The sequence below is a fragment of the Globicephala melas genome, chromosome 11, assembly GCF_963455315.2.
Source record: "Globicephala melas chromosome 11, mGloMel1.2, whole genome shotgun sequence".
Taxonomy (NCBI): Eukaryota; Metazoa; Chordata; class Mammalia; order Artiodactyla; family Delphinidae; genus Globicephala; species Globicephala melas.
The window spans coordinates 48927550-48954509 of NC_083324.2; the positions used below are offsets into that span (position 1 = coordinate 48927550).

General features: G+C 44.9%; 1 protein-coding gene across 3 annotated transcripts in view; it reads right to left on the reverse strand.

The window, feature by feature from the left end:
• The window catches only part of STAC (SH3 and cysteine rich domain), a 102032-nt gene that overhangs the window by 48669 nt on the left and 26403 nt on the right, over positions 1–26960 (reverse strand). For 2 of the 3 annotated variants that reach the window (XM_030830109.3, XM_030830107.3), the window contains exon 2: positions 16931–17207. In XM_030830109.3, the coding sequence (XP_030685969.1) occupies positions 16931–17207 (277 nt within the window). The remainder of the gene's footprint in view (positions 1–16930; positions 17208–26960) is intronic. The other variant, XM_030830108.3, reaches the window with a different exon arrangement.

A 26960-nucleotide genomic window follows, 5' to 3' on the forward strand; every position in this document is an offset into this window, starting at 1 on the left:
AGGTCTGCAGTTTTCACAGTCTCATTTGCTTTCTTCAGAATTGTTCTTCTAGCTTAGGGCTCAAGAACTTGTACTTATCCTCAGCTCTCCTAAGAATGGATTGGCCAATCTATGCTATACCCCGTCTCTCCATCTCCAAAGTGCTTCCCGAGGAATTTGGCATGCTATTAATCTCAACCTTTCATACATACAGATAGCTTTAATCGTACTGAACAATTTTTGAGTTTTTTAATACACAAAGAACATTCACTTGTATCAATGTATTTAATTATCAGTAAATTCCATGAAGTAGGTATTGTTATTTTCAATCTCATTTGAAAGACACTGGGATTAAAAGATGCTCAACATCGCTAATTATTAGAGAAATGCAAATCAAAACTACAATGAGGTATCACCTCACACTGATCAGAATGGCTATCATGAAAAACTCTACAAATAATAAATGCTGGAGAGGATGTGGAGAAAAAGTAACCTTCCCACACTGTTGGTGGGAATGTCAATTGGTAACAGCCGCTATGGAGAACAGTATGAAGGTTCCTTAAAAAACTAAAAATTGAGCTACCATATGATCCTGCAATCCCATTCCTGGGCACATATACAGAGAAAAACATAATTGGAAAAGACACATGTACCCCTATGTTCATAGCAGCACTATTTACAATAGTCAAGACATGGAAGTAAAACCAAAGTGTCCATCGACAGATGAATAGATAAAGAAGATGTGGTATATATATATATATATCTATATATCTATACACACACACACACACATATACAATGGAATATTACTCAGCCATAAAAAAGAATGAAATAATGCCACTTGCAGTAACATGGATGAACCTAGAGATGATCAGACTCAGTGAAGGAAGCCAGACAAAGACAAATATCATATGATTATCACATATATGTGGAATCTAAAAAAATGATACAAATGAACTTATTTACAAAACAGAAATAGACTCACATAGAAAGCAAATTTGTGGTTACCAAAGGGGAGCCAGCGGAGGAATAAATTAGGAATTTGGGATTAAAATATATACATCACTATATATAAACTAGACAACCAACAAGGACCTACTGTATAGGACAGAGAACTATACTCAATAACTTGTAATAACCTATAATGGAAAAGAATGTAAAAAAGAATATATATTTATATATATGTATAACTGAATCACTTTGCTATATACCTGAAACTAACACAACACTGTAAACAAACTGTATTTTAATAAAAATTAAAAAAAAAGAAATTGGGATTGAGAGAAGGTAAATCAATTGTCCAAGGTCACTCCATCTACTAAGTGCAGAGCCAGAATGCAAACACCCACCCCAACCTCTCTGCCCCATTCTGCCTCTCTCCTGGCTCTCTCTTGCAGTTCTGTATTTTGAATTTGTTTGCAATGATCCACTTGTAGATGCTCACTAGTGCCACTTATGATGACTGTCAGGGCAGTGAACGAAGTTCCACTTCTACAAATCTGATGGGACAAAGCCCTTACTTCTTTGCCTTTGTCAGCTACTGGAGGTTTTAGAATAAGCATCAAGCTAGGGAGCTTGAGAATAATTCTTTGGGCAATCAGGTTGAGGAAGCATTCCTGAGAAAAGCAGTAATTCGATGTCAGTTTGCTTTCAGAAGAGGGTTGGCAGCAGTGTCAAGGGGATGAGGCGGTAGAGATGGATAAAAGAACATAGTTTAGGAAGTTCTTGAAACAGTTCACATGAGATGTGCTGAAGCCTGGCCTGAGGCAGGAACAGTGGGAAGAGGGGAGGGAGTTGGCCATGGAGAAGTCACAGAAGTAGAACTGACAGAGTGTGCTGCTCATGGGTGGGGTTTCTAGAGAGAGGGGCTGGGAGAAGTCAAAGATAGCCTTCAGGTTCTGGCCAGGTAGATGGGAGCACGCAGGTGCCATGTGCTCCAGTAGGAGAGGCCAGCAGTAAAGCGGCAGGTTTTATGGGGGAAGGAGATGATTTGCTTCACTGTGGGAAGATGTAGGCATTTCAGCATCCACAAGGCATCTGAGCAGCAGAGTTCCGGTAGCTAAAGTGAGAGACCAGAGCTTGGGAAAGAGGCCGGCCAGCACCAGTACATGCCCCCTGGGACAGCAGGACAGGAAGACAGGGACAAGCAAAGAGCCCTGAACCTTACTGCTAAGTGGGCACCACTGCTTTTGGGCACTGTCTCATTGAATCTTTATGCCACATCTATCAGAGAGATATTTTTATTTCTATTTTTAAAACGAGAAAATCGACGCTCAGAAAGTGTTCCTGGAAATCTCCTTCTCAAAGAGGGCTATCAGGCTGATCTCACGTGAAGTGATACAGTCCTTCTGGGTCAGAGTCAAGCGGGTTCACTGTCCCACCTCGGTTATAGTAAGTCATTCTTGTGACTTCTCTTTATGGCATTACAGTGCTTGGATCTTAGACTGTAAGGGATCAGAATGGAGCAGATGTAAACTCTTGAAGCCATGTTCTTGCCGTGTCAATGGAAACACACATTTCCCTGATTGGAGGTATAAAGTGTGTGTGTGGTGAGCACACATGCTGGCAGGTATCTACGTGTGCACTCCTGTGCTCGCTTGTTGTCATGTTGTTGGGACGAGGAGTGTGGGGTAGCTAAAGGCTTATGGATCTTTCCAGATAAGCTTAGCATGTGATAGAATAGTCTATGCTGTATTTTTCTGGTTCAGCAACCAGACAATGTTCGATCAACTACAAAGAAAATGCATTAGTATTTCTCTTCCCCTCATCTTCTGTCCTTAATAGCTGGGTCACAGTATATAGGTGTCTCCCTTACACACACACACACACACACACACACACACACACACACACACACACACACACACACACACACACACACACACACACACACACACACACACACACACACACACACACACACACCTGCCAGATGCTTTGAGCCCCAGACACACACAAAGGGCTGTCCTATTTTTTTTTTTTTTTACTACTGGCCCAGTTCTGTCATTTATGTGATATCCCTGGGGCTGCACAAGCAAAGGGACCTTTCTAAAGTAGGTCAGTGGAGTGTTCTCTGCCCTGGCAGCTGAATGCAGGCACAAGATACGCATCTTCCAACAGGTTTCTGCCTCCCCTGTTTTTAACAGGAGATGGCCTATTCCAGGAGATCCCTAGCTTCCAAACATGGAATTAATCATGGGTCCTTTCTACATTTGTCTGCCATGGCTTGGTCTTAACCTCAAGCAGGAAGGCATAAATCAGCAACATCACAGTCAGGAAAATGTTTTGCAGCCACAAGTTTAGAAAAGGCTTAAAGTGTATCCAGAATTCACTGCCTACTTTCTGTCCACCCAATTCCACCTTGATAGATTTCTCCTCCTTTCCTTCTGTCCTAGGCAGCTTTTTAATTTCTTGGTAGGTGGGACAAGGAGGAAACATATGAAGCACAGAGGGTCTCAGAAGAACATGGAAATATATATATTCAGAATCTATTGGCTATGATATTACTAAATAGCATCTAGTTGGTGACCTAGACCTTCGGAGAATGACTAAAAATGTAACAAAAGACTGCCTTGAATTATCATTCTCCCCTGTCTGGCCAGTTATTTATGCAGTGGAAATACTCTCCTGTATTGACATTTCTTTCCACTAAGGTATGATTTTAAAAGCCTCCTGAAATACAGTTCTCTTCTTTGGGGCACGAATAACATCATTTCTCTGGAAATCATGTCTATGCTGTGATTCAAGAAATCACCCAAACATCTGCAAACATCATGATGGAAAATAATTTAAGAGGGACAGTCTCTTCCCTTTGGCTACCTTTTTTTTTCACAATTTTCCCCTCAAATTTGGCCATTTAAGACTTTGGTCAGTTACTAGTAAAATAAACAGTTCATAGGAATGAAGTCCCTCATTTTCTTTCGTACACTGATAGGATAGCAGCAGTGTTTGACAAGCTGAGAAATTTTTATTTTATTTATTTATTTAATTTTTTTTTTGCGGTACGCGGGCCTCTCACTGCTGTGGCCTCTCCCGCTGCGGAGCACAGGCGCCGGATGCGCAGGCCCAGTGGCCACGGCTCACGGGCCCAGCCGCCCCGCGGCACGTGGGATCCTCCCGGACCGGGGCAAGAACCCGCGTCCCCTGCATCGGCAGGCGGACTCTCAACCACTGCGCCACCAGGGAAGCCCTTTATTTTATTTTTTATGCATATAAAGATTCTCTCGTCACCACCTGGTCCCCTTCTTATTCTCAGTAATCGTGACATGTTTAAGGACAGGGTGGGAGGCAGTGCCCATGTCTTCCTAATGTCAGCAGATGTGTACCTTAAAAAAAACAACTTTAGGAACAGATGTGGAAGTATGGCTATCACTGAGATGAACCAGCCTCTAACAGTTCCTTTGGTTGCCCGACTTCCCTAACTAGTCCCCCAAACAGGACTCAGATATTCTCCCATCAGTGATGCGGCTTTGGAACATCCCAGTCTGATGCTCTGGACAGGGGTGTGGGATGGGATGGCCTTGGAAGGCCAGTAAGAGCATCACGAGGCCTGTTAAACCCACCCTCCCCAGTGGACACCACAGCATCTGCATGGAAGGAGGCCCAGCAGGTCTTCATTTGCAAGAGTCAGGGGCTCCTCCTCACTTCTTCCAGTTTCTAGATAATTCTGGTCTCTTCTCCTTTGGTACCTCTCAGTCTCCTCACTTGAATTTATGAAGGTATTAGACATCAGCACCGGGCCGGTACACAGTTGGTGTTCAATGTTTGATGGATCCATGGCTGTTGAGATTACCTGCAGTTCTACTTCTTCTTTTTTTTTTTTTTGCGGTACCCGGGCCTCTCACTGTTGTGGCCTCTCCCGTTGTGGAGCACAGGCTCCGGACGCTCAGGCTCAGCGGCCATGGCTCACGGGCCCAGCCGCTCCACGGCATGTGGGATCTTCCCGGACCAGGGCACGAACCCGTGTCCCCTGCATTGGCAGGCGGACTCTCAACCACTGCGCCACCAGGGAAGCCCCAGTTCTACCTTCTTAACTGTGAGTATTTTTCTGTGTATAATAAAAATAATCATAACCATAATTCTCATAATAGTTATCAATGGCTGAGCAATCATTTATCTATTTATTCATTCAACAGATTCATACTGAACACCTGTTACAGGATGGGTGCCAGACTTAGCGCTGAGGATGCTACAGCGAACACAACACACCACAGCCACTGCCCTCAGGAGTTTACACCATCAGATTTGCCATTCACCTCGTCTGCGTGACTGCATTAATCACCTGTCTCCTTTGCTCCTTTCACAGTGTTGTAAGGGAACATGCATTTTAAAGAATTATATTATACTAAACAGAAGACAATTATAGACAGCATCTGCTTTTGGTTGACAATAAAATACAAGAGAATCAGATACTACAATAAAGGAGTCAAAATAAGGAATAGGGACTTCCCTGGTGGTCCGGTGGTTAAGACTCCACACTTCCATTGAAGGGGGTGAGGGTTTGATCCCTGGTTGGGGAACTAAGATCCCACATGCCAAGTGGTTCAGGGGGCCAAAAAAAAAAAGAAGGAATAAAAAACCTAGAAGAATGCATGGGGAATACAGGACAGCAAAAAAATAAAATTTCACAATCAAAATCCTTATTAGAAGAAGTGAAGGTCAGAACTGATAGTACAGATGATTTAATTACTATCATAAAGCAGCAGTTCTCAGATCTTTTGATTTCATGGACTAAAGTAAAAGGCGAGAGTGTGCAACTGGCTTCAGTGAGAGCAGAGTGGACAGGGGACGAAGCCGCAGAACACGCTGAGGGACATTAAGTGGAAACCGCAGGAATTCCCAGATTGGACTCTGCTCACCATTCTGCCCCAATCTGCAAGAGATGCATTAGCCAAGCAAGGGGGCCCATGGCAATGGCCTTCCTTATGCCTTTGGTACCATATCCTCTTGAAAAATATTACTGGAAATATACTGGACAACTGAGAAACAAAAATAAGAGCTGAAGAATGGAGATGTTACGTAAGAATAGAGCTGGTGGTAAATACTAAAATCAGTTACAATTGGAAATGTCTAAATCAATGTATAAATCTTGTTATAAAAGGTATGTATACCTTAAGATTTATTCTCAAATGTCTGAATTGCAAAACACTGGAAGAGCAATAAAAATATGGATTGACAAGAGTGCTGTACTTAATTCGCAAAAACAAGAAGTGGAAATACTATTGCTGGCACGATGGGAGTTGGGATTAAAAGTTGGATAAGCTTATCTGCAATAATAGAGGAATAAAACTACCATATTTATTATACTTTTTAATAACTTGAAAAATGTGGAATAACGAGTGCTTTTTGAAAACCTCAGAGGTAATTGTTAGGAGAAGAATATATTACATATCTTTCAAACTGTGGAGGTTATAAAAGGAAAGAACATGTAAATCACACGTCACATACACGTGCACGCGCGCGCACACACACACACACACACACACACACATACACGAACTGGAAGGAAACAGGAAACACAGAATAGAAATCATATAGTACCAGACAAAAGGAAGCCAAATATTTCACTCATAACAATGAATACTAATGCATAAACGTCTTCCATTTAAGAAGAAAAATTTAGGTTGGAAAAAAAAGAAATCTAAAATCCAATTATGCTTATTTTCAAAAGAAGCACTTAGATGACATGACAAAAAAGGTTTAAAGTTACAGGTAGATAAAGGCATATCAGGCAAGTATTAAAAAACTAAGGTGGAAGCATTATTATAACAATGGGATTCATGACAGAAGTATTAAACAGGATAGGTAGCTGTTTTATTTGGCTATGGATATAATTCACAATGAAGGAATCCATGTAATGTCCCTTTGCGCGCTGAGTAGCTTTACATGAAAATGTGCAACACAAAGGAGAAATACAGAGAAAGATGACAGATGAGAAAATTGACCTTCTGTGTCAAGCTTCCTTCTGGGCAGGCTGGAGACTTGACACACCACGGGAATGGCTTGCAAAGGGATTAGGGAGTTTTCCATGTTCTTCTATTTCTGTTGGTTGGTATTTAAGGCAGGCGATTTTTCTCCCACTCACTCACTGCTCTTTTTAAAATACCCACTACATGTCGGTGGGTGCTGTGCTGGCTGCTGTGGGAATAGGCACCTGCATCACACCAGATCATTCCTTCAAGGGGCAGGCTGTTTGAGAAATGACATGAAAGTTCAGAGAAAGTGGTCACCACAGGAACTGGAGAAAGTCTTTTAATTGATTTGGTGCTGGCATGGATAGAGAAATGGGGCAGGAAGGAAGGGTGTCCCAGATCTTCCAGAGAAGAGCAAAAACGCTGGGGCACTGACAATGGGCTCAAAACACATTAGGACCATTGCAGGGTAGCGTGGTGAGCAATCTGGTAACATGGGCAGTCCTCTCCAACTTCTATGTTCCTGTCTTCTGTTTTGGCAGCAGGTCAAGTGATACCATGCAGTCCCATGTGAGGTCCCAGAACACAACATTAGGCCCTGACAGAAGCTGCTTCCACCCCTGTGTGAGGCTCTAACATACCTCCTTCCTTGGAGCCTACCAACATCCATTTCTGCTCAATCTTTGCTGGAAGGAATGTGGTTTACTTTTTCATTTAAGTCATTTTAAATGAGACAGAATGTATTTCTTAAAATACATGGCAGGGCTTCCCTGGTGGCGCAGTGGTTGAGAGTCTGCCTGCCAATGCAGGGGACACGGGTTCGTGCCCCGGTCTGGGAAGATCCCACATGCCGCAGAGCGGCTGGGCCCGTGAGCCATGGCCGCTGAGCCTGCGTGTCCGGAGCCTGTGCTCCGCAATGGGAGAGGCCACAACAGTGAGAGGCCCACTTACCGAAAAAACAACAACAACAACAACAAAAAAAACATGGCAGCAGGCATAAAATTTCAGGAAACTAATGGAAGATGCTAGCTGAAAAGTATTTTGTGCCCCTTTAGTTAAAAGGTGCTGAGTACAATGTTCTCTGAGAACATGGGATCTGAACTGAAGTCTTAATAACTCTTTAATGAACTTGCTTTTGCAGGCACTGTAAAGGCTTTCCAAATTGTGTCCATTAAAGAGAGACATGCCAAATAGTGTTCAATGACAGCCGAGTGGAATTAGGGAAAAGAAAATCTTCAGGAGGGAGAACCCCGTTATCACCCATTTGCTCCACTGCCTCTGTTCTCCACTGATAACACCCGGTTGTCTTCAGGATAGCAGGACTTCAAAATGCTAACATGTGCTGTGATTATACAAAGGGAGTGTAGTGTACAGCATTTTCCAAACATATTTTACTATAGAAAATCCTCCCTCCCCAAATCTACGAAGCCTACTTCTGGGAATACTTTTAGAAGCTCTTCCTTTTAGCATCTTGAACTCTGCCTCACTGTATCATCTATCATTGTGCACCTGGGACCCTGAGCAAGTTTAAACCCTCTTCCAGATGAGATCACTTCAGCTATTTGAAGACAATGACTGTGTTCCCCAAAGTCTTCTCCCAGCCAAGCATTGCCACCTCCCGTAAACATTCCTCAGCCGGCAGGGTCACTATCTCCCTACCCTGGGTGTGCTCCAGTTTTATTTACTTTCACGTAAAACTCTGTCCCCAGAAGCAACACAATTCTCTCAAGGGGGCCAGATAAGCAAAGAATACAAAGAAATTACTTCTGTTGGTCCAGGCATTACGTTACCTTTTTGTCCCCTAGTAGAAAAGTAGCAGTTTACTGCTACTTGTAAGCAATTAAGACTCCAGAGATTAACAATCCCATAGGGCAAACCACTGAGGTCTAGGTACCACATTTTATGATGGACACATACCACAGCCCAAAGGAAAATATACATCTGAAATTTAAGAAAAAGGTTCTAGAGAGCACTTGTATTTTCTTATTTATAAGCTGCACAGCTCCTAAAACAACTGTCCACCTAAATGACTGATGGCATTTCAAGAGTTTTAATTCCATCCTGAGAATACATAGATTTTACATTTGCTTTTTTTAATATTCCCCTTGATTTCTGTTTGGCATTTTCCACCAAGAAACAACTTCAACGGTGAGTGAATATTTCCATTCAAGGTGTGGTTAATGTTTCAATGTTTATGGCTTTTTCAAGCAATCAGATGAGGTCCGAATACGTCAGGAAACAACTAAATTAATGGTCAAACAAAAGCATAGCAGAAAGTTCCGTGACTCAGTGTAACGTAATATTTCCTGTCCTTATATTATCCATTATAATGATAACACAGTGTTATAGCTACAACAATGCCACGGTCCATCTGCATTTCACATTCATTCCTAGTGGAGGATGTTTTTATATTGCGTCTTGTAGCATTAAAGTGTGTTTACAGAGATAACTGATGCTGTTAGTGCCTCGCCTAGATTTTACTTATCGTACTGACACTGTGAGTATTGGCTCCAAATGGCTCACAGGTGCCCTTTTTCAGAGAATTGTTCTCAGCCAAATGGGATCCTCTTTGTCTGGGATGTCACACTCCCACTGCCCCCTGGGGGGCAGCCACGGCCAATGACTGAGCGACAGTATACAAAGGCCAACACCCTGGTCTCAAGTGGGGCTACTTGGCGATATGATAAAATCTGTGTTCCAGAACTCCCCCTGGGTGGGATCATGTGACGTCAACTCCAGCTGAGACCACATCCTTGCTTGACTCCTCCCCCTGCCTGGTCCTGTTTCTCTGATTCCCCTTCTCCAGAGGGCTCTCCCCATAATAAACCACTTTCACTAGGATCTCTAACTCTGTCCTGTTTTAGGGATTATTACCCAGGACAAGCCATTATTTTTATTATTTTTTTATTTTTTTTTGCGGTACACGGGCCTCTCACTGTTGTGGCCTCTCCCGTTGTGGAGCACAGGCTCCGGACGCGCAGGCTCAGCGGCCATGGCTCACGGGCCCAGCTGCTCTGCGGCATGTGGGATCTTCCCGGACTGGGGCACGAACCTGTGTCCCCTGCATCGGCAGGCGGACTCTCAACCACTGCGTCACCAGGGAAGCCCACAAAGCCATTATTGTTTTCCCCAGTGGTTGCTACTCGGACAGTTAGAAAGTAAATGATCCTTTGACTGCAGTGACTGTATGAGGAAACTTGACATTTTAGGCAACGAAATCCAGCCTGTTTGCAAAATATTTGTTTAGAAAATATGTGCCCATCTAATATGCTGTGTCTTCTAAGTGGCTGCCAACTAAAAACATTTAGCTAATTTAAAAATAGTTTTGGGGGCTTCCCTGGTGGCACAGTGGTTGAGACTCTGTCTGCTAATGCAGGGGACACGGGTTCGAGCCCTGGTCTGGGAGGATCCCACATGCCGCGGAGCAACTAGGCCCGTGCGCCACAACTACTGAGCCTGCGCGTCTGGAGCCTGTGCTCCGCAACAAGAGAGGCCGCGATAGTGAGAGGCCCGCGCACCACGATGAAGAGTGGCCCCCACTTGCCACAACTAGAGAAAGCCCTCGCACAGAAATGAAGACGCAACACAGCAAAAAAATAAATTAAAAAAAAACAAACAAGTTTTGGAAACAAGGGGTCAGAATGGAGTCCCTTAGAAAAACCTCCTTAATTGACGGAGTGGACTCATGCACTGAGTTCATTATGCTAATAGCACATATTGACTTGTTCGAGTCTTTGCAATTCCAATGAGATGCAGATCACCGCAAGGAAATTCAATGCTCTCCTGAAACGAGTCACTGTAGAGAGTTCATTGTAAAGACAGAGTGCCCTAGATGGAATACACGTACTGGGTGCCCAGTGAAGACGTGTCCCCCACCCTAACTCCCACTGCCAAGGCCTAAAGATGGCAAGAGTGGATTGTTTTGGTGGAGGAAGTATTTTTCTTCTAAGCAAGTACAAGAGGATTCTCCTAGTCTGACTGGCTCTTGAATCCTGTTGACCCAAAGGCTTGGGCATCCAGCACTGGGGCTGGTGAACACACCTAACTGCCTATTTCTCTCATGTCTCCGTGAAAGACTGGCTTGATCATCTTTGGCTTGCACAGGTGACCACATTTCTGGAAAGGAGGTGATCATAAAGGGTAGCCATGTCCTGGAGGCGGGGGGCATGCCATAGTGCCTGCTTAACCCAAGGGGCCTAAGGGCAGGGTCAGCAGGGGAGGAGCAATCTCAGGTCTAAGGTCAAGGGCAATGCTGGCACTAGGGAATGAGGGAATGAGTGAAGGAGCCAAAGAAATTAGAAAGAGATGGGCAGGGAATGAGGCTGGGGTCCTGGTCTACTTTTACTGCCACTTTCCGGTGGCAAATGTTTACGCTTTCCAGCTTTAAGGCCTAGGCAGCTAGGCGAGGCACACATCTGAGACCCTGTAAACCCAACTCTGAGTGTCCGTTCCAACTTAGAAATCCTAGACAGCGAGGATGCCAGATTCCGTTTATTTTTATACAAATATCCATCAGCTAGAAAGTGCACAAATGAGATTTGATTTTTCTTGGCCATCATTACATAACCTTTGGTTCTCAGTTGAGAGGAAAAAACCTGCTTTAATATGTTCCCTGGAATGTCATTCTAAGGGGATAGTAGCAGGGGGTCTTTCCCTGGAATTTAGAAAATGAAGATGAGCTGAGGCTTAAAGAATACAAATCTTGGGCTTCCCTGGTGGCGCAGTGGTTGAGAGTCCGCCTGCCGATGCAGGGGACATGGGTTCGTGTCCCGGTCCGGGAAGATCCCACATGCCGCGGAGCGGCTGGCCCCGTGAGCCATGGCCGCTGAGCCTGCGCATCCGGAGCCTGTGCTCCGCAACGGGAGAGGCCACAACAGTGAGAGGCCCGCGTACCGCAAAAAAAAAAAAAAAAGAATACAAATCTTCAGGTGATTATGTAGAGACAGGAGGTTAGGTTTGCGGAGTAAAGAAAAAGGGCAGATCAGCTGTGCTCTATCACAGATGACAAGCCCTGGGCAGTGTTTCGGGAAGGATAACGTCCATGAGCCTCTGCTTTACCTCACTCCTCTTCCTCTCCTCGCCTCCTTCCTCTGCCCTGTCCCTCTCCTCGTTCCCTCTGGTCTCACATCACCTCTCTAATACCCTTTCTCCTTTCCTTGAAGGAGCCTACTATTTGGTTTACTTGGTTTTCATCTTTGAAAAGAGCAGTGTGCCTTGTTGACTATTTTTTCTCTTTCTTCTCTTTCTTTTTATGTTAAAAAGGCAGTTACACTATACATTTAATTCTGAGAAGAGAAAAGTATAGTGAAATTCTCTTTAACACAAAGCATTTTTTTGGTGTGATTTTCAAAACAGAATCTTTCAAAATTGTCACTGTACTTGAGGTGTACCTGGAATCCTCTTTAGGGTAATGACTGTGACATTCCTCGGAGGTGAACTCACTTCCATTAGTTGTTTTAAAAAGACACAGGCTGTCGGTCTTTTCACACTCGTCATGAGACTGAAAATAGAGACTCATCATCACCTATTTAAGGGTTATGAATAGCACTGCCTTGAAAAGGACAGTGGAAATCTGTGTGGAAATTGAAAATGATGCGTCAAATTCTGAAGCTAGGTAGGTAGACACAAAACTGAAGTTGGAGGCCAAACTGCCTCAGAGTTCTGAGCACAAGACATGATGAGACCCCCTCCCTGCCATGGTAATGGTCAGATGCCAGGCATCACTTCCAGATGCAGAAGGGACGTGGAAGGTAGTTTAGCTCTAAGACTTAGTAGTGTCTCCCAGACAAAAAAGGCTCCGTAGTGCAGAGGCCATCCTAAGCCCAGTGGTAGGCTGGATTATTAACATTCTTCACTCTGTCCTTCGCAGGTGGCTTTGCTATCCCTGCTACTGGGGGCAGAGTGCACTTCTCCATCCCTGGACATGGGTTTGACCCACATCCCGGTGGAGTATCCACAGAAGTGACAGTTGGGTTCCTCCAACCCAAGGCCCTCTGGAAGCTCTGTATGCTTCCACTTGTCCTTGCCATTAGAAGGACATGGCATGCGCAGCCCGTGGGTCCAACGAAAGGGTAAGCGATAAGGAAGAGAGAGAGGACACAGTAATTGAGCTGAGTTTGGATCAGCCAAGCCCCAGGTGATCTGAAGATGCTGAGTAAGAGTAAAAGAAAGCTGTTTTGAGCACACTGGCGTTTTAGAGTAGTTGTGATACGGGGATTTTTCGGAAATCCTTGACTGACACAAAGCACTCTTCCTAAATGTGGCCTGTTAGAAGGAAGAACATGAATAATAATAGTGACTAGAAAATGACAGTGTGAATAGAGAATGGTTTTCTGAGGATGAGGACAGGCCTGCGTGTATGGTTGCAAAAGTGGCTGATGCCGCTCCCCATTTCGAATAAACACCCCCCCACACACACCCTTCCCCCGCCAACTGGTTCTTGGCCAAGGGTGAAGGACACCGCAGAACCCTGCCTTCCTGGCTACACTGGAAACCACTGATATTTCCACGTTCAATGATGACAGACACTGGTCTCTTTGGGAAGCAGCAGAGGCTCATTTCAAAGAATATCAGATAATTAAGTAGGGGAAGATCTTCAAGACGACCTATGCCTGGCAGAAGTTAAACTACTCACTACTCATAAGGCAGGCCCTTCAATTACTGGTCAAATGCCTCAGTTAAATGGTTATATTCTCCCTGAAATTTGTCTTTTAACTTTAACCCTTGCTCCCAACCCTTCCCTCTAAAGGCACAGAGAGTAAGTCTCTTGACTTTTCCAATATGGTATTTTAAAACACAGTTGCACATCCAAAGTCTTTTCCACACCAAACTCCCAGGGTTTCCTCACAATCTTATTTTGGCACACCACTCACCATTCTGATCACTCTCTTCTAGACACCTGCTTGCTTGTTCAAATCCCTCACGGAATGGGAAATGCAGAACCAGAGGCAATCTTTAAGGTGTATGTAAAACACTGCTGTGTAGATGAGGGACTAATTATTTTGTTACCATGACATTATTTTTAAAATTATTTATGGCTATAAAGTGTCAAAAATTTTTTTTGTTACTCTAATTTGGTTTACCCTCTAAATAGCTTTCTCTTCCTTAGGAAAATGACTATTTTCTTGTTTAATAATAATGATAATGATATCAATTCCAATACCCTTCCTCTACTGAGGTTTATTAGATGCCTGGTACTTCCCTTCTACCAGTTCATTAGTCCACACAAAACCCTGAGGGTGGTATTATCATCTCCGCATAAAATGAGGACACAGGTTCAAAGAAGGCAAGTCACTGGCACGAGGTCACACAGCTGCACGGGGCTCTAATCCAGGCTGTCTGGTTCTACATGCATGGTCTTTCTACCGTCCTCACTCCCTCATCTCATTTCATCTGGGAAGGGAAGGAGCTAATTGTTTCATGGGAATAGCCAGGAGCAAAACATGGGTCCGCGCTCTCCCCATTCTGTGTACCATATGGAAAGGTACCTCTCTGCCCACTTCAAAGTAAGATGGCCTCTCACCCTGTGACATCACAAAGCCTTTGGCTGGAATATAACTATCACATGACTGGCATCAGAGACAGCATGGAAAGGAATCCACGGAGGCCAGTCTTGTGATCTTCAACTAAGGTTTTCTTCTATTGCCATGGTGGACACTGCTGATGCCCTACCCAGATACCCCGTACTAGGTAGGTATAGACAGAACAATGGCCTCCCAGAGATGTCCATGTCCTAATCCCCAGAACTGGTGAGTAGTTATGTTACGCGGCAAGGGGAACTCAAGGGTGCAAATGGAAGTAAGGCTGCTAATCAGGTGACCTTGAGATGGGAAGGTGATCCTGGTTTACCCAGGTAGGTCCAGTGTAATCACGAGAATCTTTAGGAAAGGGGGAGAGTCAGGACCAAAGGGATAGTGGTGTGAAAAAGACGTGACCTGCCACTGCCACGCTTCATTGCACTGAAGATAAAAAGGGGTCACAAGCCAAGGTGTGGGCAGCCTCTAGAAGGTGGAAAAGACAAGAACATGGATTCCCCCCTAGAGCCTCCAGAAAGGAATGCAGCTCTGTGGACACCTTGATTTTAGCCCAGTGAGACTCACTGTGGACTTCTGATCTCCAGAACTATAAGATAATACACCTGTGTGGTTTAAAGCTACCAAGTTTGTGGCAATTCGTTATAGCAGCGAAACCTCACTAATAACACTGGTGGTATGTGTGCTGGCTGCTCGTGGCTCACAGCTGCCCCTTTCTTCCGAAAATTGCCATCGGCAGAACATGAGCCACTTTGCTCAGGGGTTTGAAATGACCTCCATCATGGGAGGAGGAGGGAAGCCCACTGATACCAAAGGCTGGCCTCAAGGAAGGACCAGCTGGTGAAATTCATGCTCCAGACTCCCGCAAGATCCACCTAACACCGCTTCCTAGTTGAGTTCCTCCCCTTCTCCATCCGCTTCCCTCTCTCCCTCTTGTCCTGAGAGCACCCTCTCAATAAATTACGTGCACTTGAGTCCCCATGTCAGGCTCTGCTTCTAGGGAATCCGACCTGAGACAACTGTCATACTCAGAAGAGGTGCTGGCCCACGGGAAATGGGTACTGAAGGGGAAACGGGGGGCTGGGAAGGGTGGGTTTCAGGGTTGAGGAGCTGTAAGGTGTGATGAATGACATATCAGGCCACACTGGGCCCTGGCTCCCAGCTTGGGAAACAGGCTCTTGATCTTAAAGTGTTCTTCCCTGAAGCCTTCACGGCCAAGCCCAGCGCTGCAGCACCCAGGCCGTAAGTGAGCAGGAGGTATGGCGTGGGCCTGGCATTGGGACCCCACGTGGGGAAGGCCTGTCTCTCACACCTGTTACCCTCTCAGTGGCTGTCCAGGTGCTCTAGGCTTTGCTTGGCTTCATGTCTGCAGGATCAGCACCGTGTCAGGAGGACAGTCCCCATCTCGGTCAGCCTTGCATCGTCTGATTCCCAGCCTCATTTCCTCTCTTAATTCCAGCCTTCTGCCCTTCAACTTCTCCTAGGGTGGGTACATCCTAACTGCCCCCTGAGAGCACACATGGGCATCTCCTTCCCCCTCCTCTCTTGTTCTGCAGTGACCCGTCCATCACCAGGACACGCTGCTGTTCTTGAAACAACGGGTTTCAACTCACTCTGAGTTCCACCCAAAGTACCTTTCTGGTTTCCTCCATCTGTTTGGTTACTGGGTTTCTACCGTGGGACAGGCAGAAGAGTGTTAACTGCAGAATTTCTGTGCACCTGGCTCTCAATGGCTCAGGTCTTCCTTCTAGCTGGGACATTTTATAGGCCATTCTCTTCATCTGGGCACAACCCCCAAGATGCTCAGGCTATCACCATTTCTCTGAGGTACCAGGAGTGAGTCCTGTCCGGGTCCAGAGTTGTAATCACCATTCCAACCAAATCCCCTGTCCTGCCTGGGTCAGTGCCTCCCTGAGGTCTCCTGCCTTCCACAGCTGCCTGTCTATGTCACTCACCTGGAGCACCAAGCCACAGACCCCCTGCCCAGGCGACCCCAGATAGACACAGCCACGCATACTGGAGAGGACCCTGCAATGCGTCACTCAGATCTCCCTGCAGAACAGAGGCGTTCGAACCCCAACTGCCCAGCACCTTGATTGCCTCCCACGGATTCCCTCTCCCTTAACTGCCCTTAGCTAAAAAGAACTGCTCTGTTCAAGATTCTGCCCCCTCCCTGGGGGCTGCCCGTACCCGGTGAGAGGTGATGCAAGGGTACAAAGTCGCAGACCTCTGGCCTCAATGCGAGATGACTGTACGGGGCTTGAGAGCTCCCTGGGGATCGGCTGGAAGCTTTCTTCCATCTGTACCACAACCCAGCGTCTCCCTCCACCCAGCCCTGCTTCCCTTACCTGTTGACACACACTGTCACCCCAAACGCTCTCAAACAACCCTCCTGCATATCAGACAGACTCAGAGTCTGTCCACGGGGACCTGGACTCAGGTACACCCCTCTCACCTGGCTTTGCAGGGATGCAGGGACCTGGAGGAGGAGGCAGAGGGACGGCTTACCCACGATCATGTGGTTGCAGACATCACAGAAAGTGGGCTTCTTGAAGATGTGCTCCTGAAAGGCGTGGGCCTTGCCGCCGCCTGGGTACAGGCCGGCCCTGGTGACTGTGGACGTCAGGCATCCGGGGGCAGGGAGCAGGCTGGAGCTGGGGCTGACCTCCGAAAGCATGTCGGCCTGCAGTTTCGCATCGCTGTTGGTTCGCTGGAAGAAGTTGTCAGCACTTTTGCTCCGTAAACTCTTGGTCTTGAAAGAAAGTGATCGTTTTAGTTTCTGGAGCTGCAATGCAATGACAGAACAGACTTACGATCAATCGTGCAGACTCCTGCTGTGGGGCTGAGGCCTGCTCCATGGACTGCTCTGTTCCTACGGACTTCCTCAGCCCCTGGGGAGGCTCACAGATGTCCCTGAGGGGGCGGGTGATGTCAGCAGCCCCTATTCCACCGCCTGCCCCTCCTCTCTGCCTCCCTGCCCTCCCACCCACGTGTTGTCAAAATATCCCACCGCTTTGGACACCATTTGCCTTTTGAATTGGAATCACTGGAAATATTAATTGTATGAACTCCTGGGCTCAAAGGCTGGGTCCCTCATGCTGGGGTCTCTGCTGGTCTTTCTCTGCTGTGGTCCCTTGGCAGCCATCTGTCTGTTCACATCGCAAAGCAGAGGAGGTCACTGTCTGACTCGGAATTAATCTGGCTAAAGTATCACAGAACACAAGCCGGAACTTCTCAAGCCTGCTTGGGTCCGAAGCAGTGCGTGTGCGTGTGCGTGTGTTTGAGGAGGGCACGGTGTGAAATTATCCATTTGACTTTCTCTGCTCCTCCCTGTGCCCTGCCTCTCGGTTTTGCTCATGGCAAACTAGACCATTTCTCCTTTGCCTTTGGGACCCATGGAGTGGCACCACACGGGGCTGGAGGAATCCTAACTCGGTTTGGTCCAGTCTGCACCTCCAATCTAGTTTTCACATGGCAGCCGGAAGGGTCTTTTGGAAACAAGATGTGAGCCTGTTGTTTAAAATCCTTCACAGAGCTTCCTTTGTTCTTTATAAATTTAAAGAAAAGCTCCTTGCCATGGGCTCCAGGGACTGGTAGATTCTGGATCCCAGCGACAGCTCACACACCATCCACCTTGCTCTGCCCATCCCAGCCACAGCGGCCTTTTAAGTCTCTGGCATTTATTATGCTTTTTAATCAGCAGCCCTTAGTGCATAGTTTCCCCTCTCCCCAGATAAAAGAAATGAACCACTTAGCAGCTGCATGACCTGTAGTAGGTCACTTCACCTTTAAGGCAGTTTTCCTTTTGTGATTGAATATCCATGCCTGTTGCCTGGAATTGATGTCTAAGCCCCAAAGCTGTAGACAAAACAAGTGCTCAGCACACTATTCTAATAAAGACCTCCATCAAGTGTGGTCAGACACCCCTACTGGACACACAAGATGTCTTGATCTGGCCTTGCCGAGTCTAGCCACCTAATCTAGCCATCAGCCCCCCCCAACTTCTCCCACAGAAGATCAGGAAGATGTGGTGGTCTTAGTGCTTGGGGTGGATGCCACAGTTCTCTACCTTCCCCTTCCCATGCCCCTTTGCAAGGTGACCTCGCAGCTCCTCCCATCAAGGCTGGAGTTCCTCAAATCTTGTTGGTTTGGGGAATTTGACCAACAGCAGGCGGCAGAGCAACTTTAAGCCACTTCCAAGTCCAAATCTCAAGATGCCCTGTATGCTTCTGTTTGCCCTCTTGGAAACCTGCCAAACTGCCATATGCACAAACCCGATATAGCCTGAAGGACGATGAAAGACACACAGTCCAGAAGCCCCCATCACTCGAGTGACACCCCTGAAGCAGAGCCACCTTGCTCCCTGCAGGGAATCAAGGAGCATAGATGGGACCAGTAGAACTGCCCAGCTGAGTCCCGCTCAAACTGTCAACCCATAGGATCATCAACTAAAGAGATGGCTGGTGTTTTGAACCATTGAGTATCTATCGTGTGTACACAGCAATACAGTGCTGTTCTCCCCACCTTCCAAACATGTGGTGGGATTGTGCCTTGTTGCCCATTTGAAGGTGGCCGGGACCATGTGAAGTCAGTGTTCTACTTCAGGGAACTGTATGGCGTCGGGGGTGGGGAACACCCTTGCAGGGGGCCTTCTAGAGAAGCCCCACTAAGACCAGCAATGGAGCATCATCAGCCCGAAAGGGCTAGCCTGAGAAGCAGCAGTAACCTACATAACAGGTGAGAAACTGTGGGCCGCCAAGACTCTTGTCCCTTTCCCTCCATCCCACGGCCCAGACCCAGCAGAGGGGCTGGAACTGCCAAAGGAGCAGGAAGGAAGAGTTCCTGGATCATCTTGGAGTGTTTGTTACCGAACCGTAACCTAGCACATCCTCACTGATACAGGGGAAGGGAGTCACGAGCCCTTGGGAGCACAGCACTTATTTTGAAGAGGACCCTCCATCTCCAGCAAAGCTAACTGCGAGGGGGGGCTATGAAGCAATCGCTCTGTGAGACTGAGCCCCACAGAGGTGAGGGCCTGGAACCAGCAAAGGAGCAGAACACACCTTCTGCACGTCAAGTCCTTCTGGCTATAAATTGGACTGACGCTGGAGGAAGGTAGACTTAGACAGGAGGCGAGTGATTCAGATACACACACACACACACACACACACACACACACACACACATATACATATATAGTAGGATAGTAAGAGGTTCAAACTACTAGGTATAAAATAAATAAGTTGCATAGATGTAACATACAGCACAGGGATAAGCCAATATTTTATAACTTTATATGGAATATAATCTATAAAAACATTGAACCACTATATTGTACACCTGAAACTAATATAATATTGTAAGTCAACTCTACTTCAATTAAAGAAAAAAGAACTTGAACATAAGTATCTGAGTCTACATCTGGGGACTTTTCCATACCCTGGTTCTGCTATTTTGTATTCTGTTAACTCAAGAAAAACTTACTTAGGTGTTGAATAAAGTGGCTAATGGATTGTCAAGTTACAGGCTGAATCCTCTGTGTATTTCATACACTGTTTCTGATCCTTGATTTTTCATTTTGAAAGCACTGCAGAACCCCTCTAAAGCTGCACGTTAGATTTATAGAAACCTAGTAAACGGTTTTTGCTTTAATAGCAGCTTGGAGAATCAGAGCAGCAAATAGAATCCCAATTCTGTTTAAAGCCCCATCTGATGCTTTGTCTGGTTTTAACAATCTATTTAGCTAAAGATAAGGGCTAAGGGCGGTTTCTTTTGTCAAATGAACAACAGATCTGCTTCTTTCAGATAATTAAGAAAAATCCCCAGAGTTAGATTACACCAAATGAGGAAAAAAAAAAACTACTGACATTAAACATTAGCTATTAGGTGTTAGAAAATTATGCTGAATTCTTCAATTCAGCAGGGCTCTGGATTGCTCACCTATGAAAGAGCAACACAGTGAAAACTGCATGACCTATTTTTTTTTGAACTTGTTATTTAAAAATAATTTTAGTAATACAAAGATTGCAAAATAGTAGAATCCCCGTGTAACTTTCACTCACTTTCCCCTAATGTTAACGTCTTACATAGTACAATATAGTAAATTGATTGTAACCAGGAAACTGACACTGATATAAAACTGTTAACTAATCTATGGATCTTATTAGATTTTTCCAGTTGTCCCATAATGCCTTTTTTTCTGGTCCAGGATCCAATCCAGGATTCCATATTGCATTTAGTTTCATTTCCTTAGTCTCTTCGATCTATGTTAGGTCCTCAGTCTTTTTTTGTCTTTCATAACCTCTACCTTTTTGAGGTTTACAAAACAGTATTTTGTAGAATGTCCTTCAATTTGGGTTTGTCTGATGTTTTCTCATTATTAGATCGAGGTTATATATTTTCAGTAAGAACAGGACAAAAGTGATGTGTTCTTCTCAATGCAGCATATTAGGAGGTACCTGACATCAGTATGTCCTATTACTGGTGATACTAACTTTGGTCAGTGGGCTGAGGTGATATTAGCCAGGCTGCTCCACTGTCAAGTTACTATTTTTCTCTTTGTCATGAATGAGTTTCATGTAGGGGAACTACTTTGAGATGATGTAAATATCCTGTTTCTCATCATGCATTTGTCCTCTAATTTCAACATCCATCGATGATTCTTGCCTGCAAAACTTATTACCTGGTGTTTGCCTAATGGTGATAGTCTATTTCCATTATCCTTCTATATTAATTAATTAGTATTCTCCTCCTCTTCACCTATTTATTAATTATTTGTTTCTATTAGTATGGACTGATGGATCTTTGCTTTATTCTGAGTTACAATTTCCTACTACCATCATTTTGTTACTCTAATTGTCCCAGGTTTGGTCACTGGAAGCTCCTTTTGGTTTGAATCTGTGTCCTTTTCCACATGCCCTGAATATTTCTGAAGACTTCCTTACTTGCTAACACTACAGGGTTCTCCAGGATTATCTTATATTTTCCCTGTTCCAGTCTTGCAGCCAGCATTTCTCCAAGGAGCCCTGGTTAGTTTTATTAGGGAATGGTACCTATGAACTGCTATCTGGGCAGAAAATAACTGCTCAAAATTTAATCATTATCTAGTAGTTTATAGATCTTTTTATTGTTATGAACATAGTTTATAGATTTATAAAAACTTCATCTGCCATTTGTACAGCCAGGAAGAAATGAAAATGGATTTTGGTGAAAAAATGCAGGTCTCTGCCTCAAGAAAATACTAGAAGCAATCAAATGTTCATCCATAGAGAAACAGTTAATTAATCCAGTACCCCATTCGATGGAATATTAGACCACAATTAAAGAGTGAGTTACATCTCCCATGCTTTCTTTTTTCACTCACAAGACTGAGTTTAGTGCTGTAAAATGAATATCTGCCCATGTATCTCCCCAAGTGAGATGAAAACTTTCCTCTCCTTTTCCCCTCAGTTTGTCACTCATCTCTGACTTTATTTACTCAATGCGTTTGCGTAGGATGAATTTAAAATTCTATGGAGTCAAAATTGATCAATGTTGCTGCTGCTCTTAACGGCCGACATTTACTGAAGATGTACCATTTGCTTATTCTATGTGATTCCTGAGGCTGCTGTCTCAGTCAACTAATGATATGTACTTAACATTGACCTCCCTTCTAGCTCAAGACATAATACAAGGACCCTAACAACATCTACCTGACTCCTAAAGTGATCAAAGGCGACTTTTCTCACTATATTTAGGCAGAAATTCCAGATCTTGAAAAACTCGTTTCATTTAGAAATGAAAGAACATAAAACATAAACCAATAATATGGTGTGTGTGAAAACCTCTAAAACATAAGTAAATATACCACTCAGGTGGTAAAGGAAGAACATAGTTGTGAAAACACTTACTATTGGAATAAAAAGTAAACTTTATATACACTCTGTGCTTTCAATACATTTGGAAACATATAATCTCTGAAAAATAAGATACGAAAGCTGAGATGATCAAACTCAGTTAGAAAGGAAGGGATTCGCTAGAGTTAAGAAAAGAATTTGTAGCAAGCAGTAAATACCACAGTAAAATTTAAAACAGGAAAGGTAAAAGCAACAAGGACTCACTCTGCAGAAACGTGATCCTACGATGTGGGGTTATGTTTGAGAAGCTCACATAAAACACAGGACTTATTACAAAGATACAAGAAGATGAAAATCATTAGAGAAGACATAAAGAAATAACTGGATCCTGAAGAAGACTTCAGAATGACTGGAACGGCAGCATTATTCAAAGATAAAAGAGAATTCCTGGGCTAAATGAGGGAAGAAGACAAACCCATCAATGAGGGAACCATCATGTGTCCGGTCAGCCTGGTGAAAAGAGCTATCTCTTTTCCTGCCAGCAAGTTCAAGTGTCCTGTCAGAACGTCAAGGTGTCAAAAGAAAAGGAGGACATCCAAACACACAGGCAGGAAAGTGGGTCACCCATGAAGAAAGAAACCTTAGACTCACTTCAAGTTTCTCTTCTCCAATGTGAAACAATGTAAGACAAAGTTATGACCCAAGTATTCTCAACCCAGACAAATGACCACTCAGGAGCAGAGAAAACAAAAGCACTGGAAAATATGGAAAACTCGAGGCATAAAAGAACTTGCGCTTGAAATAATTTCAACATGGTTAAGTTAAAATGACTGGTATACACAGTTCACAAAGACAATTCACCTATTATAAATACTTAATGAAACAGATGACACGTAATTCAGAACAGATGACACGTAATTTAGTTTTAACAATAATAAAAATACCACGAGTTGTAGTAACAAAACACAAGTAGTGAGGGGGTGGAGGATGGAGGAGGAAGCCAGCTTGTGTTAACTTCCTCATTTCTGTGGAGGAGAAGTAACAAGGACAACAAGCACGGTATTAGTTACAGCTGACATTTGAGTCCTTCGGATGTGTCACATACTATTCCTAAAACTTCACGTGTATCATCTCCTTTAATCCTCCAATCCACCTCATCAGGCAGTGACTGTGTGGCACTGTGCCATTAAACCCACCCTACAGCTCTATGAGGGACTATTATTCCAATTTGTAGATGATGTCCTGGGAGTCAGAGTGGTAAAGGACATACTGTAAGTGATAAAGCCAAGAATCAGTCCTGCTTACTCTGACCAAGCCAGGCATTTGCAGCCAACCCAAGCTGACCACGTTCCTCCACCCTCACTCGGAATTTCAGCCATAAGTGACCAAGGAGGATATACTTTCCTGCCTCTGCGCCTCTATTCATGCTGTTTCTCTATCTGGGAACACCCTCTCACCCTTGGAGAAAGCCACCTGCTATGTCAGGATTGTCACAATTGGAGTTCATTTTATTTGTTTAATTGTTTCTTGTCTCTGTCCTTAAGATGTGAACTCCATGAAGCCAGGCAGGTTTTCTGTCTTGTTCTCTGGGGAGACCTTTGCAATTAGTGTTGAAATGCCTGGTACGTAGGAAGTGCTCTAATAGATCCATGAAGACGCCTCCATCATTCCAATCAGAAGTAATTGCTCCTTGAGTGTACCATACATAATGCTTGCATCACAGGTCCAGTTCTTATTTCAATTTGTATCGTATTCACTCTCTTTTTATGTGTCTCCCACCCTAGATTTGTGAATTCCTTGTAGATTGGATTAGGTCTCAATCAACTTTATATCACTCCCAAAGCAGTTCTCAACCTTTTTTATTTTTGTAGGACTCTGCTTTTTTTTGTGTTTGCCCCCCCCCCTCAAGGCAGACTCTGTTAGCTGTGTACCCAACTTCCGGTCCCTACTTCTCTTTTCCTTACAAAACCTCCATTTTTTCTTGGAACAGCAGTGTGTCCAGCTTTCCTGACGGCTGGAAATGGCTTATGACACAGTTCTGGCCAAGGCAATGTACATCCAATGTAGATTTCTCCAGAGTTTTGCTTTCCTGATAAAAGAGGGAAGACTTGGTTGCTCCTACCTTTCTCTCTTTCCTTCTTGTCTTGAACACAGACATGACGTCTAGAGCTACAGCAGCCCTCTTGCTATCCCACGACAATGGGGACATAAGCCAACAGGCCAAGGTGGCAGAGAAAAGGAAGATCATGATGGCTTTGCTGAGTAGCTAAGCCAAGGCCAGCAACTTCTTATCTCTAGGCTTCTTACTATGTGAGAAAAACCAACCCATACTTGTTTAAATTACTGTAAGTTGGATTTTTTGGTCCCTTTAACCAATATTTTCTATAACTTGTCCAGCTGATATTCTTTTTTTTTTTTTTTTTTGCAGTACGCGGGCCTCTCACTGCTGTGGCCTCTCCCGTTGCGGAGCACAGGCTCCGGACGCGCAGGCTCAGCGGCCATGGCTCACGGGCCCAGCCGCTCCGCGGCATGTGGGATCTTCCCAGACCGGGGCACGAACCCGTGTCCCCTTCATCGGCAGGCGGACTCTCAACCACTGCGCCACCAGGGAAGCCCTGTCCAGCTGATATTCTTAACTGGTACAGCACTTACATGCTACCCTCCCACGGGTATATGTAGATTTTTGACAAACCCAAACTATTATTGCAGGAGAGTAAATCACTGCAAAATTCTGAACTAAGAGGAGAACGAGACTCCGAAAGGGTAAGTGTCTGCCCACAGTTATGCTGACAGTAAGCAGCGGAGTCGGAATCAGATTCAGGTTTCTCAAGACTGCCAAATCCATGCTTGTGCCCTGCGCTTGTCGCCTCATCACAAGGTACACGTGTGCCACCTGCAAAGCCGCATCCCTTGGCTTAATGGAGATATGGGGCCTCTGATCACTGCCTTTCAAAGACCTCACCCTGGAGGAACACTCTCCTGGGTGTAGCTGCCATGGTTTCAATTCCTATGATGAGGGTGCAACTTTGTTGGCCAAATACTGCCTGGCTGTCCTGGATACTTCTTTTTTTTTTTTTTTTGCGGTACGCAGGTCTCTCACTGTTGTGGCCTCTCCTGTTGCGGAGCCCAGGCTCCGGACGCACAGGCTCAGCAGCCACGGCTCACGGGCCCAGCCGCTCCGCGGCATGTGGGATCTTTCCAGACCGGGGCATGAACCCGTGTCCCCTGCATCGGCAGGCGGACTCTCAACCACTGCGCCACCAGGGAAGCCCCCTGGATTCCTTTTTTAAGGGCCACTTTAGAACATCCCCACCAGCACATTTTCATCCTGGTCATCCTCCCAGCCTGAGCTGGAAATACGTTCTGTGTGTTTGAGGAACGCCAAGGAGCTTGAGCACCGGTGACTAGGACAGACCGAGAGGGAGTTGAGGAGGCAGAGGACAAAGATAAGGTTACACACGCAGAGGCTGGTCCTGCAGGACCTCAGAGGCCTTGGGGTAGGACTTTGCATTTATTCCCAGTGTGATGGAAAGACACTGCCTGACTGAGTGATCTGTATCTGTAAAGGACTGCACTGGTTTATGCATGGAGAAAGGACTAACATTTTCATAGACAGATGATGGCTTAAGCGAGGGCCATGGCAGTGGAAATAGTAAGAAATGGTGTGTTCTGGGCATATTCTGAAGTAGGGTTTCTTAGTGAGTTGCATGTGGTGTGTGAGGAAAAGAGAGAAGCCGAAGATGAATCCAAGGATTTTTGTCCTGAGCAGTTGCCACTGGAGAAATGGCCATTTACTGGGATGATGGACAGTGGGAAGAAGCATGTCTGATGGGGAGAGGAGATGAATACTGGGCATTTGTTTTTGATGGGCTAATTTTGAGATGACTACTAGAGATCCATGTAAAGATGTGGTTAAAGAGAGTTCAAATCCCCTAAATTTCCAGTCCCAAACATCACACCGATTTTTACCAGCCAGAGGCCAGATGCGAGGCACCAGAATGAACTGTGTGGGCTCTGTCTGAAGATGAAGACAAACAACAACCAGGGATCCAAACAAACACTCTGAGATTTTAGCTTTTCAAACTCATTTTGCTGCTGAACCCATTAATATGTTACCAAGAAGATGGGTGTGTTTGTGAGAAATATACCTACCGATACTATTTTAATGCAGATAATAGAGAGAACTGCTCCCCTTTAAGACTGTCTCCAAAACAAACAAAAAATACACAAAGACACATATAAACATGGTTGTTCTGCAGCATGGTAATGTAATCAGTGGCAGAGGGCTCTGGGGAGCTGACTGCCTGAAATGGTCAAGCTGTCTGGGTCTGAGGCCTGGTTTTGATTTCTAATAGCTCTATTAACCTCTTCAGGAATGGAAAACATAGGCTGTAGAGATAATGCAAAGAGATAATCTCCATAAAGCTTTTAGCACAGAGTCTGAGACATAGGATAAACCCAATTAATATTAGCTATTATCACTTACATTCACAGAAACATGTAATACAGACACACGTAACCCACTGAACACACACTTTCACACCGGTGCACTGAGAAACACACACTAGAAAATCTACATTTACGGTACATACATGCATATATACAGAAAATGCCTTAAATTTTCTCATTCCCTTGCTGCCTGTCTTGCTTGCATTTGACTTGATAACATTCCTTTTTAATGATTTTCAAGAATGGAAGGATTA